Source organism: Clupea harengus, chromosome 20 (genome assembly GCF_900700415.2).
Source record: "Clupea harengus chromosome 20, Ch_v2.0.2, whole genome shotgun sequence".
Classification (NCBI taxonomy): Eukaryota; Metazoa; Chordata; class Actinopteri; order Clupeiformes; family Clupeidae; genus Clupea; species Clupea harengus.
Window position 1 is genome coordinate 20,609,983 of NC_045171.1, and position 14,430 is coordinate 20,624,412.

The following is a 14,430-nucleotide window of genomic DNA, read 5'->3' on the forward strand; positions in this document are numbered from 1 at the left end:
AGACTAAAATATGACCCTGGGGTGTAGTATTTGTTTAGCTGTTCACTCTGATGTCACCTCACCATGGAACAGATTTGGCACTGATGCGGCCCTGATGCGGGCCAGATGCTGCCCTGATGCGGGCCAGATGCGGCCCTGATGCGGCCCTGATCCAGCCTAGTTTAGCAGTGATTTGTTCATTCATGTGTACTGCCACCTCCCCCAGCTCTCAGAGTGGGTCGGGACACCCGGCTGGAGGAATTTATGAAGAAACTATGGAGAGAGAGAAGAGGAGAGGAGAGGAGAGGAGGGTGAAGAGGAGAAGAGAGAGAGGAGAGGAGAGAGAACAGGAGGAGAGAGAGGAAAGGAGAGGAGAGAGAACAGGAGGAGGAGAGGATAGTGAAGAGGAGGGGAGAGAGAGAGAGAGGAGATGAGAGAAAACAGGAGGAGAGAGAGGAGAGGGGAGCGAACAGGAGGAGAGAGGGGGAAAAGAAAGCAAGGGGAGGAGAGAGAGGAGGAGGAGGAGGAGAGAGAGCGGAGAGAGGAGGAGGAGGAGGAGAGATGAGAGGAGAGAGAGAGAAGAAAGAGAGATAGAGTAAGGAGAGGCGCGTGTAAGAGGGCAGGCAAAGATGTTACCAAAGATGGAGAACAGCATGCTGGAAGCGTTACATCCCATACACATATGCACATAAGTTGGAAGTCACATAGATCCTGAAGTTCTGTCGGTGACAATGGGGCAAGCAAACATCTGGGCCTACAGGAAGGGAGGTTCTGTATCTAGTAAAGAGGTTTCTGGGCCTACAGGAAGGGAGGTTCTGTATCTAGTAAAGAGGTTTCTGGGGCTACAGGAAGGGAGGTTCTGTATCTAGTAAAGAGGTTTCTGGGGCTACAGGAAGGGAGGTTCTGTATCTAGTAAAGGGGTTTCTGGGGTTAAAGGAAGGGTAGTTCTGTATCTAGTAAAGAGCAGCTAGGGTTAAGAGAAGGGAGGTTCTGTATCTAGTAAAGAGGTTGCTGGGGTTAAGAGAAGGGAGGTTCTGTATCTAGTAAAGAGGTTGCTGGGGTTAAGAGAAGGGAGGTTCTGTATCTAGTAAAGAGGTTGCTGGGGCTACAGGAAGGGAGGTTCTGTATCTAGTAAAGAGGTTGCTGGGGCTACAGGAAGGGAGGTTCTGTATCTAGTAAAGAGGTTTCTGGGGCTACAGGAAGGGAGGTTCTGTATCTAGTAAAGAGGTTTCTGGGGTTAAAGGAAGGGAGGTTCTGTATCTAGTAAAAGGGTTGAAAAAGGCCATTGTCAGTAATGAAGTAACCATTAACCTCTGGGCTCTTTTCTGCTCTCAGTCCTTGAAGACAAACCACACTTAAATAAAACTACGTATTAGTGTGTGATGGAAGTACTCTCATAGTTGTAATAGAAACAACAGACACACAGACACACACAGACACACTTTGCATAAGTCAGCAAGGATCCACCCCTCCACAGACAGACACAAGCATTGTGCAGGGGTCAGTAAGGACCCCCGACACACACACACCCACCCCTCCAAACACAAACACACACTTCAGAATTGAGACAGGACTGAGCCAAGCAGAAAGATCTTTACCAGAAGGTTCCCTCTTTTCTGTTTGAATTGGATAATGATCTACTTGCTACTGGGATCCTTGTCTGTGTGCTAGCATTAGCTTAGTGTTGAGCAGCTGAGGCAAGTACCCTTACAACATCTGTCACTGACAACGAGTCTGTGTGCTAGCATTAGCTTAGTGTTGAACAGCTGAGGCAAGTAACCTTACAACATCTGTCACTGACAACGAGTCTGTGTGCTAGCATTAGCTTAGTGTTGAACAGCTGAGGCAAGTAACCTTACAACATCTCTCACTGACAACAAGTCACTGCCTTTCAGTCTCTCTGTCTACCCTGCTTCATCTGTGTAAATTCAGTCTCTTTCAGTCAAATGCCGTTCAGTGCTCTAATCTTCGATATCGAGTCCTACCCTGTCTGTTATTGTTATAGTGTTGAACTCTCTCTCTTTCTCCCTCTCCCAATGTGCTCCTCCTGATGTGTTTGTTGTTATTGCTGTAGCTGTCGGCACCGTGTGAAAGGCTAGTGGTTGATAAACTAAGATCATGGGACAGCTTAAATCTGCCCTCTTTATTGGACAGTGTTTGTGTCCTAATCAGAAACTCCATGGCTTTTTGCCGAAGTCCACACACCCTGTCTTATCAGCTCAAACTCACCACCGCTCCGTACCCGGATGTGTATCAGTTATTCAGCCCGCGTGCCTCACTGGGTTTGCCCTCGGGCGCTCCGGTCCATTTTCTTGTTACGACTCATTATCTCAGGGCTCCGCCACCCACCGATGCCAGCTGCAAGTGCGGGGTTCAAGCGGGCTCACCGCACCTGGGCCACTCTTCCCCACGCCACAACCCCCCCGCGAACATTCCACGTGCGGGCCATAAACACTCAGCACCTTGGACAGCGCTCACGTGCACTCCTCATGCTAAAGTGGGCGCGCGAATCTCACTGAAAACAACATGCAAACTGGGAACTCTTCTCCCCAAACAAAACGAAATAGTTATAATAATGAATAAATACACTCAGCTTCATAACCAATTTAGTTGATACCAAAGAAGAAAAGACAGTTAACAGTGATCAAACAATGGCTTCGATCATAAACACGAAAGATTAAGGAATCGTATAACCTTAGAGAGCACTCTTGGTGTGTCCATGCAGCCCCCTGGGCGCCCATTCCTGCTGCCCTTAGAGGAGAGCTGCGCATAGGCTCCCGCACGTGTGCATCTGTTGTAATTAAGTAAAACAGCAGATATCTCACCCTTATAGATGAACTCCTCCGTCTCCAAGTCGAAGCCTTCCCGGAGGCACTTCCTCCACAGCCCCGATATGGTGGAGTTAAACTGCCGACTGCACTGCGACTCCATGGCCGGGGCAGCGGCCACAACCTGCCGCTTCCCCCGCAGAAGAGCTCCGTCACTCGGCCCCGGGTTTTTCCTCTCCACTGTACCCTTCGGAGGCATCCGGAGCGGCAGGTTGTGATTGGAGATGTAGATGAAACCCGGGTCTTTCCTCTTGTTGTTGGCATAATTTTTACAGCGTTCCCGGTGTCTCCGCGCGTCCGTCTCATACCAGTGGTCAGTGCAAATAGCCATCGCAAGTAAAGCCAGCGAGCAGAGCGCCAAGAACAGTCCCGCGCCAGTGAGAATCTTCATGGCAGCCATCTTCCTCGCGCAACGGAGAGCGCAGACAGACTGGATCCTCCGGAAACCTGCGGCACAATTCACAGATTCCCCGTGCACACAACCGCGATCATGACGGACGCCACCCCCCGTCCCCGATGACTACTTTAGGTTTCAGTGGAGAGCTGAGACAGATGCGACGCTCGTCCCACCATCTGCTCCGGAATGACGAAGAGCGAGAGAGGCAGAGAGAGGATGCCTGTCGAGGGATGCTGCCTGCGAGGAGCCGGATGGTGATGCAATGCGCTCTGTCTCCGCTGGGGCTGGTGCGGAACAGACGCAGGAATCAGAGCGGAGACGCGGAAACCGCCAGTACCAGAGGGGCGGGGAGTGACTGACAGCTGGGAAAAGTGTCACAGAGAATGGACTTCTACCTCACTTACTCTGCTCGGGAAAAAAACACTGGTCATGCAGGGAACTTCGGGAGGAGCAATCTATTCACAAACGCGTCCTCAGGTTTGTTTACATGTTTGTACACAACTGCCCGGGTTTGCAGGGCTGTCATTGGATGATAGGTGGATGTGGGTGAAGCAGAAAGTGGTCAGTGGGCTAATTGACCACGCCCCCCTAGCCCAGAATAGCCATTTAAACCTCATGGAAGACTATTGTTCGTCTATTGTCTGCGAATGCTAAACGGGAATAAGTTAGTGGTAGTCTACAGGAACAACAACTGGGCATTAGGATGAAGAGCACATGAACACTGGGTTGATCATGGCAGGCAGATGAGTAAGATACAATACCAGGCTTGCATTAGTAGGCTGCTGTAGTCCACTCAGCGACACACAGTTGACACATATAGATAGAGACACCCAAACGTGTTGACGGTTCACCATTATCCCAAAGCAGGAGCGCGGCGCGCATGCTTAGATCACACAGGGCAGGCTATAGACGAGTGTGGGTGTATATATAGAGCGCACGCGCAAATAGCCCACGGCACGGTGCCTTAGGGCATATGACAAGCGATAACCCGCATGGGAGTTGTCATGGTAACGGCCCTTCGTCTACCAAACTGTGTCGAAATTGGACAAGTGTGAAGGCGCAATCGATACCCCCTGCCCGCGTCCCATATGACATTTTAGGCTGAAAACGCGCTCACGGCGGAATACTGAAGCGTCGCGAGACGCTTCCGTTATGTGGTTTTCTTCTCTGCACAGCAACAAAAACGAGTTGTCTCTCGTCACTGGGAAATTAAACTGGTACAAGAATAGATAGACCTGTTTTATTTTAGTCGTTTATGTCTCGCATACAGAAACCATTGTTCCAGCCGAACATCACGACAGTACCTTAATGGTTATCTGGAAACTAACTTGCCATCTGGCTTTGTGGGCTGTTCAGTGAGTGTGTGCAGTGCCGCTGCTAGCCATTTTGGTGCCCTAAGCATAACTCCTTTATGATGCCCCCCCCCCCCCCCCCGGAGAAAGAAAAAACGAAACGAAAAAGGAAAATCTACTTTGTAAACACAGTTCACAGAACAGCCAAAACATACATACACACAAGTATTGGGATGTGCAAAATCTTCGTAGAAATTAAATAGTCATCCATAAATACAAACTTAAAAGCAGAAGTATACAAGTAAGCAATCTTCTTCAATGAAGCAAAGATTTAGAAGCAGAAAATTCACAGAATTTTACTTTACTTTGTAAACACACTATGTAGAACAGCTAAAACACCTCTTGTCACTACATATCCATAACTTTGCAGCTAAATTTGTGATTCCTGGTTGCTATGGTTATCAAGGTGCTATGCTAGCTAGCTAACTAGCTAAGGAAACTTTTAATAACCTTAAACGATTTAAATGGAAGATTTCCATTTGCAGGAAATGATAGCTAGTTATCTAGCGAATGTTATAGTCTCCTCGATTTAACTTCTACAATTATAATGGGTGCCTGTGACACTTCTTATGAACGAGTTCATATTCATATTCATGAGTTCATATTCACACATATTAACAGCAGTTCATCATTTGTAAAGAATGCTGATATGAAATATGAAAACAACCAGTAGTCAATGTGCAAGCTTCCAATTTAATCGTGATTTAAGATACTTTATTTGAGTTGGGGCAGTCTGTCCTTCAGTCGAGGCATAATGATCTCTCGCTACAAGTTTCACCTGTTCGTGTTGGAGTAACAAATGCTTGTGGAGTCAAGTGCAGTTGAGAGGCGCTTGTCTCCAGGGCACAGATAAAAACTTAACTTTTTTCTCTTTTCACGGATACAAATAAAAAAGGCTGTGATTGGAATACGGGACTGGAGCTGTCCCTGACGGGACAAATACAAATCACCCATAATTCAGGATGTCCCGGACAATTCGGGACGGTTGGCGACCCTACTTGCACCTAAGTTATAACATATTTGAGTGTGCTAACATTAGCAATAACGTCAGCTAGTTTGAGGTGTATGCATAGGCTAACCATTAAATTAGCAGCACATTTCCCGTATTTAACAATGATTAAACATGGACTTACCTGAAAATGATGCACGGGCATCATCTCGCAGTTTCTTTCTCTTTCTTTTTTGTGCCCCTGACTCCTGTTGTCTTTTTGAGGCCATTTTCGAAAAGTTAGCCTGCTGTCAAAGTTCGTCAGGCCACTGAGATAGGAAAGGGCACCCACGGCGAGCTTGGGAAGTTGAGTGAGTATTTGTATTTATTTATTTTATTGGGGGGGGCACCATCGTAACTTTTTTTGAGCAATTAATCAATCTCTTGTTCTGCCTGTTTTGTGATATACATGCCTAAAAGGTGCCTAATATTTCTATACTGAAATAATATCGGCATTATAATTATTATAACTATGATGATTTTTCAGTTGCCTATTTTTTGGTGCCCCCTCAGGACTTGGTGCCCTACGCACAGCGCGTAGTTCGCGTTATGGGAGCGGCGGCACTGAGTGTGTGTGTGTGTTTGAGGGGAGGACAGTAGCAGTTTTCCCCAAAGTAAAGTTGCAAAGTCGAATTGCTCCACTATTTCCACAATTTTTGTCATGGCAACACTCCCCCTATCTGGACAATTAAAGCACAGGACTGACCTTCGCCCAAAGCCTCTGACCGTGTCCGTGCGGTTAGTGTACTACTAATATTTGACTGAGTTTGTGTGCGGTTGGGGTGGGGGTGGAGGGTTGGAAGTCCTTCCTCTTTTCTGCATCGTTTAAGGATGTGTGCAATCACGAGCTAAACTGAAAACGAAGACGTGCCAACCTCACGAACCTAAACTATACTTCACGCAGGTATACCTCTTTAAAAAATCATTTGTGTTTCGATTAGGACTGTGGTTAAGTGTAAGTGAATATCTATTTAAAAGTAATAACATTTTAAATTAGGTTAAAATTCCATTATAAATTATATTACAATATGTACAATATCGTTCTGTTTTAATAGACTAAACATATTAAGTTGCTTACTGGATGGCTTGGTATTCAGGTTAGTCAGAGTATATAGAAATGTCATACATATTGATCACTGACTTATAGATCCAATGTAATGTTTTCATACACACATAAATTGCCTCCATCCATATGTAACTGACTACTCACAGTGATTTGGTTACCGATAGTCACTGGTATTGAATAGGGTTTCAGTAACTTTGATAAGCTCTACATACAGTAGGCCTGTACTGAATTGTTCTTTCATCACATATTGAACAGGCCTAAACCAGCACAAATAAGACATATTGTAAATGTCCATGATTATGCCCTGATAATGGTGCTGTCATAGGATTTAAACAATTTGTTGCGATTAATGGCTTTTTTTTTTTCATTTTAAGACAGCATGGACTTAATGTAGAATTAACCCTAGGATGTATATTTCAATTAAACTATACTTTGAACACAGATTCTCTACTGTGAGCTACTGTGTAAGACATAACGTGTGAATTGACTTATTTTGAAACGAGCATTGAGATGAAGAGAAGAAGAGAGACAGACTTTCGGGGAGGGAGATACTTTGGAGGGAAGCTAGTGACTAGTTCAACCAGTCGGTAGTTAGAATGTGGTTTAGTCGCAGATTGAAGTGCTCAATAAACGTACACGTTTTTGAATTTAATAAGCTCCGTGTCAGGTGCATTCAACGTAGTAGGGCCATTGGAGAGGGGGGGGGGGGTGACGTAGCCAGGAAGTGGCAGTTTTTGTGTCAGTATGCCTAAAACAGGTGTACATGAGATAAGATTTTAGGGTCCTGTGCTGCACAATAATGTGAAGACTGACGGCAGAGTTGACAATAATAGGGTTTTATTTCAATAAATAAATATTAAAGTTACAACCTTGGGGCTAAAGAGCAAGCAGCTATGAGAGCTAAATTAGCTCCAGCACACACACACACCCGTCTATGGTCACACCACAAAAATACGCACACACACATACACACATACCAGTCTATGTTACACTATGGTCATCCCACACACACACACACACACACACACACACATACCAGTCTGTTACACTATGGTCATCCCACACACACACACACACACACACACACACACACACACACACACACACACACACACACCCACACACACCAGTCTATGGTTATACCACACACACACACACCAGTCTATGGGCATGCCACACACACACGCACACACACACACACACACACACACACACACACACACACACACACACACACACACCAGTCTATGGGCATGCCACACACACACACACACACAGCAGTCTTTGGCCATGCCACACACACACACACACACACACGCACACACGCACACACTGCCACTGCAAGTGTACCTGCAAGTGTACCAGTGTGTGTGAGATTATTAGTTTGTTTGAAGAGTGTAGCAGTGAGATTATTAGTCTAGATTATTAAAAAGAAACAAAAGATAAACTTTACAGTTTATATTGTAATACCAAACAAATAATTCTAAAATTCTGTAATATGCCTCATGACAGCAATATTATAATACAGCTATTATTTCTGTGGTAGAGGAGAAACAAAAGTCTATAGATGCTTTTCAGTTCAGTGAGTGAAACAACATCACAACATGCTGCTATTAGCTGTCAACTGCAGCCCTAATAACACAACATGCCGCCATTAGCTGTCTACTGCAGCCCTGATGCTGATCCATGGTGTCACATTTATATGAACTTCACATTTACTGCAATATTCTCCCTTGATTTACAGTAAATCAATATCTGAGCCACTCCTATAATCCCCAACGCTGCCCAAATATTTCAAACCAGGCCGATATCACGACATCAAGAACAAAGCATGTTGGTTTGCCTCTGGTAAATGCACTGTGTGAGGAACATGGTGTCAGAGGTACAGTGGTTAGGGTTCCTACCTAACAAGGAACACATTTTATATCAATGCAATGCAGAAGTACATCAATGCAATGCAGAAGTATCCACAGTTTATCTCACAGTCACAGTCTACTGATATGGTGAATACTGATATGGTGAATGTGTGAAGTGTGATCGTGGTTTTGAGAACATTTGTGTAAAAACTGTCATGTTCTGTGATGATTGCAGGTCTGAGCTGATGTTTGGCTTCGGGTTTAGTGCGTCTGTTGTGTTGGTTGATGTGTGTGTTTGCTGTTCATGCTTGTTGATGTGTGTGTTTGCTGTTCATGCTTGTTGATGTGTGTGTTTGCTGTTCATGCTTCTTGATGTGTGTGTTTGCTGTTTGTGTTTGTTGATGTGTGTGTTCACTGTTCATGTTTGTTGATGTTTGTGTTCACTGTTCATGTTTGTTGATGTGTGTGTTTGCTGTTCATGTTTGTTGATGTGTGTGTTTGATGTTTGTGTTTGTTAATGTGTGTGTTTGCTGTTTGTGTTTGTTGATGTTTGTGTTTCCTGTTCATGTTTGCTGTTTGTGTTTGTGGATGTGTGTGTTTGCTGTTAATGCTTGTTGATGTGTGTGTTTGCTGTTTGTGTTTGTTGATGTGTGTGTTTGCTGTTCATGCTTGTTGATGTGTGTGTTTGCTGTTTGAGTTTGTTAATGTGTGTGTTTGCTGTTTGTGTTTGTTGATGTTTGTGTTTCCTGTTCATGTTTGCTGTTTGTGTTTGTGGATGTGTGTGTTTCCTGTTCATGCTTGTTGATGTGTGTGTTTCCTGTTCTGGTTGCAGGTGATCTCCGCTGATGTTCTGGGGTGATGGGCTGTTTGAGCTGCATCTACTGGGTCAGTCTATAATCAACTCACATCTCACCCTGATTCTCATATCTCACTCACTCTCACATCTCACCTGAGACTGCTTCAGTCTATTACACATCTTCTGTAAGTCTCTTCTAAGTCGGTTACATGTCCTTTGTAAGTCTCTTCTAAGTCTGCTATTTGTCCTTTGTAAGTCTCTTCTAAGTCTGCTATTTGTCCTTTGTAAGTCTCTTCTAAGTCTGCTATTTGTCCTCTGTAAGTCTCTTCTAAGTCTGCTATTTGTCCTTTGTAAGTCTCTTCTAAGTCTGCTATTTGTCCTTTGTAAGTCTCTTCTAAGTCTGCTATTTGTCCTTTGTAAGTCTCTTCTAAGTCGGTTACATGTCCTCTGTAAGTCTCTTCTAAGTCGGTTACATGTCCTCTGTAAGTCTCTTCTAAGTCGGTTACATGTCCTCTGTAAGTCTTTACTAAGTCTCCTGTTGTTGGTCCCCTGTAGGACCCTAAGCCGGGGGACATGGTTGAAATCGAAAAAGTGCTGTACAGCCACTGGGCCGTGTACGTGGGAGATGGAGAGGTGGTCAACCTCACAGTCTCAGGTACGTCAACCTCAAAGTCTCAGGTGGTCAACCTCACAGTCTCAGGTGCAAATCCTCCTTCTTCTTTCATCAAGCACCAGGTTATTTTAAGAGTACATCTCTGTTGGCCATCAGAGAGATTTTAAGATGATTACATATCATATTTCCACTGAAAAGTCCATAGAAGACAATAAGATATTCCACTTGCTTCTCTCTGACCCGTCCTGGTTTAATACCTCAGCAAGGAATGATGGGCCTCTAAAACCTGTTGACTACAGTAATATACTTCTATGTAGCCTCTAACACCTGTTGACTACAGTAATACACCTCTATGTAGATTCTAAAACATGTTGACTACAGTAAAATACCTCTATGTAGCCTCTAAAACATGTTGACTACAGTAAAATACCTCTATGTAGCCTCTAAAACCTGTTGACTACAGTAATACACCTCTATGTAGATTCTAAAACATGTTGACTACAGTAAAATACCTCTATGTAGCCTCTAAAACATGTTGACTACAGTAAAATACCTCTATGTAGCCTCTAAAACCTGTTGACTACAGTAATACACCTCTATGTAGATTCTAAAACATGTTGACTACAGTAATATACTTCTATGTAGCCTCTAAAACCTGTTGACTACAGTAAAATACCTCTATGTAGCCTCTAAAACCTGTTGGTTGACTACAGTAATATACTTCTATGTAGCCTCTAAAACCTGTTGACTACAGTAATATACTTCTATGTAGCCTCTAAAACCTGTTGGTTGACTCCCTCAGCATCTGCCAGGTACTTACCCATCTCTAAAGGCCACATAAGGCGCAGTAAGTTGTTGGACATGTCGGACGGGTATCCCTACCGCGTGAACAACTACCTGGACGACAAGTACAAGCCCCGGCCCACGGCCACCATCGTGGAGGAGGCCAACGCCTGGGTGGGCAAGGAGCTGGACTACAACCTGCTGCTGGAGAACTGTGAAAACTTTGCCACTCTACTGCGCTACGGCCACGGAGAGTCCAGACAGGTACGGATGGAGAGAGAGAGAGAGATACAGAGAGAGGGGGGGTGGGGGGTAGGGAGAGAAGGGGAGAGAGAAATGTAGAGGGAGGGAGAGAGAGATAGACAGGAAGATGGAGAGATACAGACGAGGAAGAGAGAGAGGAATGGAGAGGTTGTAAGGTCTGTGTTCTGTCCTTGTTCGGTTTTTTAGTTTGTCTCCCTTGTGTTGTCACGTGTTTGTTCCTTTGTCTAGTCCTTGTGCCTCCTTGTTCCCGCCATGTGCTTTCCTGTGTTTGTTTGTTTATGCCATGTGCCCTCTTGTTTCGTGTTTGTTTCACCGTGTTCCTTGAGTTCCGTGATTATTAATTAAGTTTCTCGTGTTGCCGACCTTGGACTATACTTCGACCATTCTCCTGCCTATGCCCAGTTTGTATTGTTTGCTTACTCGTGTTTCCGACCTTGGATTGTACCTCGACTATTCTCCTGCCTATGCCCTTTTGGATTATGTTTGCCTGCTGATTGTATCCTGCAAGTAAACATTTATTCATCATTCCACTGCTGAGTTCTGAGTCGTGCATTTGAGTTCTACACATCACCTCCAATTCGTAACAGAGGTAGGGAGAGGGGCGAAATGGAGAGGGACAGAGAGAGAGAGAGAGAGAGAGAGAGAGAGAGAGAGAGAGAGAGAGGGGGGAGGAAGAGAGAGGGGGAGGAAGAGAGAGATAGAGGGGGGAGAAGGAGAGAGATAAATGGAGCGGGAGGAAGAGAAAGATAGACAGGGAGATGGATAGATACAGGGGGGGGGGGGGAGAGAGAGAAAAGGAATATAAATATAGAGAGATGGACACAGTGACAATAACAGTCAGGGTTGTTATCAGTATGGCTGGCTTAGGCATTGAAGGAAGGGAACAGCATTCTCATTACACTGAGCAAACCAGGAAGGGTGAACAGAAAGGGAGAAGTGGAGAGTGTGTGTGCGTGTGTGTGTGAAGCTTCATACATGAATGGCCTGTGGTTTACCTGTGTGTGTGTGTGTGTTAAACGTGGCCTTCTCTCTGCCCAGGTGAAAAGAGACTTGTGTGTGTGTGGCTGCTGTACGGTTTGGGCAGCGATCATCAAGTGGTTCTGCAGAAGGCGTCCTAAAGACCAGTCAGCACAGGAACAAGGGATGGTGTGAGAAAAGGAGCCCCCCCCCCCCTCTACACACACACACACACACACACACACACACACACACAGCTTCCTCAGTCATGAGGGCAGGAACATCATTTATTCACTTCCTCTTACTGCACACACACATTTAAACAAGTGAGATTTTTCTATTGTGTGTTTTGTGTGATCATACTAACAAAGCATCCGTCTTGTTATTGTTATCTCTAACCGATAGAACTGAAGAATCTGTGTCATTAATGCTGATGATTTCTAACCGATAGAACTGAAGAATCTGTGTCATTAATGCTGATTATTTCTAACCGATAGAACTGAAGAATCTGTGTCATTAATGCTGATTATTTCTAACCGATAGAACTGAAGAATCTGTGTCATTAATACTGATTATTTCTAACCGATAGAACTGAAGAATCTGTGTCATTAATGCTAACAGCACGTCCCATAGAGAGCTACAGCAATTTGTTCATAACATGAGGCTCTCTTGGACAAGGCAATGACTGTTTTCCATGAGCTGTGCATTCAGGAGGGGTGTGGGGTTCTAGAAGAGGAGGGACTGCTGAGGTTCTAGAACAAAAGGAACTGATGTGACGAGATGATGTAAACTCCTGCTGGACTGGAACACAAGGTCACGGCCCCAGGAGTGATGGAACACGATAGAGGTTCTGGAACACAAGGTCACGGCCCCAGGAGTGATGGAACACGATAGAGGTTCTGGAACACAAGGTCACGGCCCCCAGGAGTGATGGAACACGAGGAAGGTTCTGGAACACAAGGTCACGGCCCCAGGAGTGATGGAACACGATGGAGGTTCTGGAACACAAGGTCACGGCCCCAGGAGTGATGGAACATGAGGGAGGTTCACCGCAGCACTGCCTGAGGGCCAACGCTAGATTCCCCCTGGATCACACGTCTGCTGTGATGTGATGTCTGTGTGCAGGTGCTGGACAGTTGCTGCCTTGGCAGTGAGTTCTTCTGTGTCTAGAGGACTGTGGAAAACCACATTTTGCCCTTGAACTTGTTTTCACATCTTTTACATCCCAGATTTAATAAACACACCCCAGCACATCACGTTTCCTCATGACGGTAACAATATAAGCAGCAGTCTTGTGAAAGTGGCCTAATGCTGATTGATAAGGGATGATTAAATACAGGAGCGCTGCTCTCGGTGATTCCTGTGGTTAGACAGAGGCGGTTGGAGCCGTTTGCTCTTGGGTTAATGACCAGCATGGCTATCACAGCCTCTGTATTGTAGCCTTTCCCATGCCACACCTATAACCCGACCTCCAGTACACATGCTGGGCATTAGAAGGTGCAGTATGCAATTCCAATCCAATACACTAGTTTTGCAAATCGTTCCTCATGATCATCTAGCTGTCTGTTAAGTGTATGCGTTTATAAAAAAAAAAAAAAAAAAAGAAGTAGTGTTTGTTGATAGTCCTGACTCTGTGAACGGGAAACAAAATATAGTGGCTCAAACCGAGCTGTACACTATTCCAGCCAATCAACATGTTGCTTCAGGAGAACAGAAGGGAGGGATGTAATTTCATTGGCTGTTGAGCTAAAATGTCAACAACCTTTCGCCAGAATCGCAGACCTCACCTTTAAGCCATTTTCTCCTCTCCAGACTTACAACTCCAGAACATCACAAACACACAACACGAGACACAATAAGCATATACAAAGAGATATCTTCACTCATTCTAGTACTTCATCCTTAAAAATATTTTTATTTAGTTTACAAATAATACTGGGACTTCAACACGACAAATGTTATTTTCAAAGACATCTCAAAGAACATTTTTTGCCCCAACATGGTTTTCTTAAATAAAATAGATTTTCCATCATATATACACTGGTGTGGGGGTCAGGGGTCATCTGTGGGGCTGACTGGAGAATACTCAAACTCTGATTGGATAAAGGCACTTCCCTAATCTGTCAGAGGGATTTCTGATTGGTGTGCTTTGGCGTTAAACCAGGAAGAACATGGCGGTGGTTATGAGTGCTGGGTGTGGTTCAGTAACGAAGTGCTGGGGGGTGGTTCAGTAACGATTAGCCACTGTCACATGACTGGGTAATGGCGATATGCTTAGTGGCGTGTAACAACAGTGTGTGTGTGTGTGTGTGTGCGTGTTACAGCAGTGTGTGTGTGTGCGTGTAACAGCAGTGTGTGTGTGTGCGTGTGTGTGTGCGTGTAACAACAGTGTGTGTGTCGGTGCGTGTAACAACAGTGTGTGTGTGTGCGTGTTACAGCAGTGTGTGTGTGTGTGTGTGTGCGCGTGTAACAGCAGTGTGTGTGTGTGTGTGTGTGTGTGTGTGTGTGTGTGTGTGCGCGCGCGCGTGTGTAACAGCAGTGTGTGTGTGTG

The 14,430-nt window shown here is 45.1% G+C and overlaps 2 protein-coding genes across 4 annotated transcripts in view; one reads left to right on the forward strand and one right to left on the reverse strand.

The window, feature by feature from the left end:
- The window catches only part of LOC116225287 (transmembrane protein 178B-like), an 11,368-nt gene extending 7,850 nt beyond the window's left edge, over positions 1 to 3,518 (reverse strand). The window contains exon 1 of the mRNA XM_031587605.2: positions 2,805 to 3,518. Within this exon, the coding sequence (XP_031443465.1) occupies positions 2,805 to 3,207 (403 nt within the window). The 5' untranslated portion in view covers positions 3,208 to 3,518. The remainder of the gene's footprint in view (positions 1 to 2,804) is intronic.
- Positions 3,519 to 3,611: 93 nt separating this feature from the next.
- LOC116225288 (phospholipase A and acyltransferase 4-like) lies at positions 3,612 to 13,134 on the forward strand. 3 transcript variants are annotated; one of them, XR_004166031.2, is made up of 6 exons: positions 6,350 to 6,448; positions 9,299 to 9,351; positions 9,818 to 9,917; positions 10,678 to 10,922; positions 11,961 to 12,692; positions 12,742 to 13,134. XR_004166031.2 is itself a non-coding variant. In XM_031587607.2 (5 exons), the coding sequence occupies exons 2-5, from the start codon at positions 9,325 to 9,327 to the stop codon at positions 12,072 to 12,074; spliced, it is 486 nt and encodes a 161-aa protein (XP_031443467.1). In that variant the 5' UTR covers positions 3,612 to 3,681; positions 9,299 to 9,324; the 3' UTR covers positions 12,075 to 13,134. The 3 variants fall into 3 exon arrangements, 2 of the variants coding, with proteins under 2 accessions (XP_031443467.1, XP_031443466.1); XM_031587607.2 differs by lacking the exon at positions 6,350 to 6,448 and adding an exon at positions 3,612 to 3,681 and having other exon boundaries at positions 11,961 to 13,134; XM_031587606.2 differs by having other exon boundaries at positions 11,961 to 13,134.
- The last annotated feature ends 1,296 nt before the right edge of the window (positions 13,135 to 14,430 follow it).

Excerpts from the sequence above, each read along its gene's own strand:
- LOC116225288 (XM_031587607.2), top strand. The coding sequence starts at position 9,325 with ATGGGCTGTTTGAGCTGCATCTACTGG. Across the intron at positions 9,352-9,817 it reads GTTTGAGCTGCATCTACTGG|GACCCTAAGCCGGGGGACAT; the intron begins GTCAGTCTATAA and ends GGTCCCCTGTAG. Across the intron at positions 9,918-10,677 it reads GGTCAACCTCACAGTCTCAG|CATCTGCCAGGTACTTACCC; the intron begins GTACGTCAACCT and ends TGACTCCCTCAG.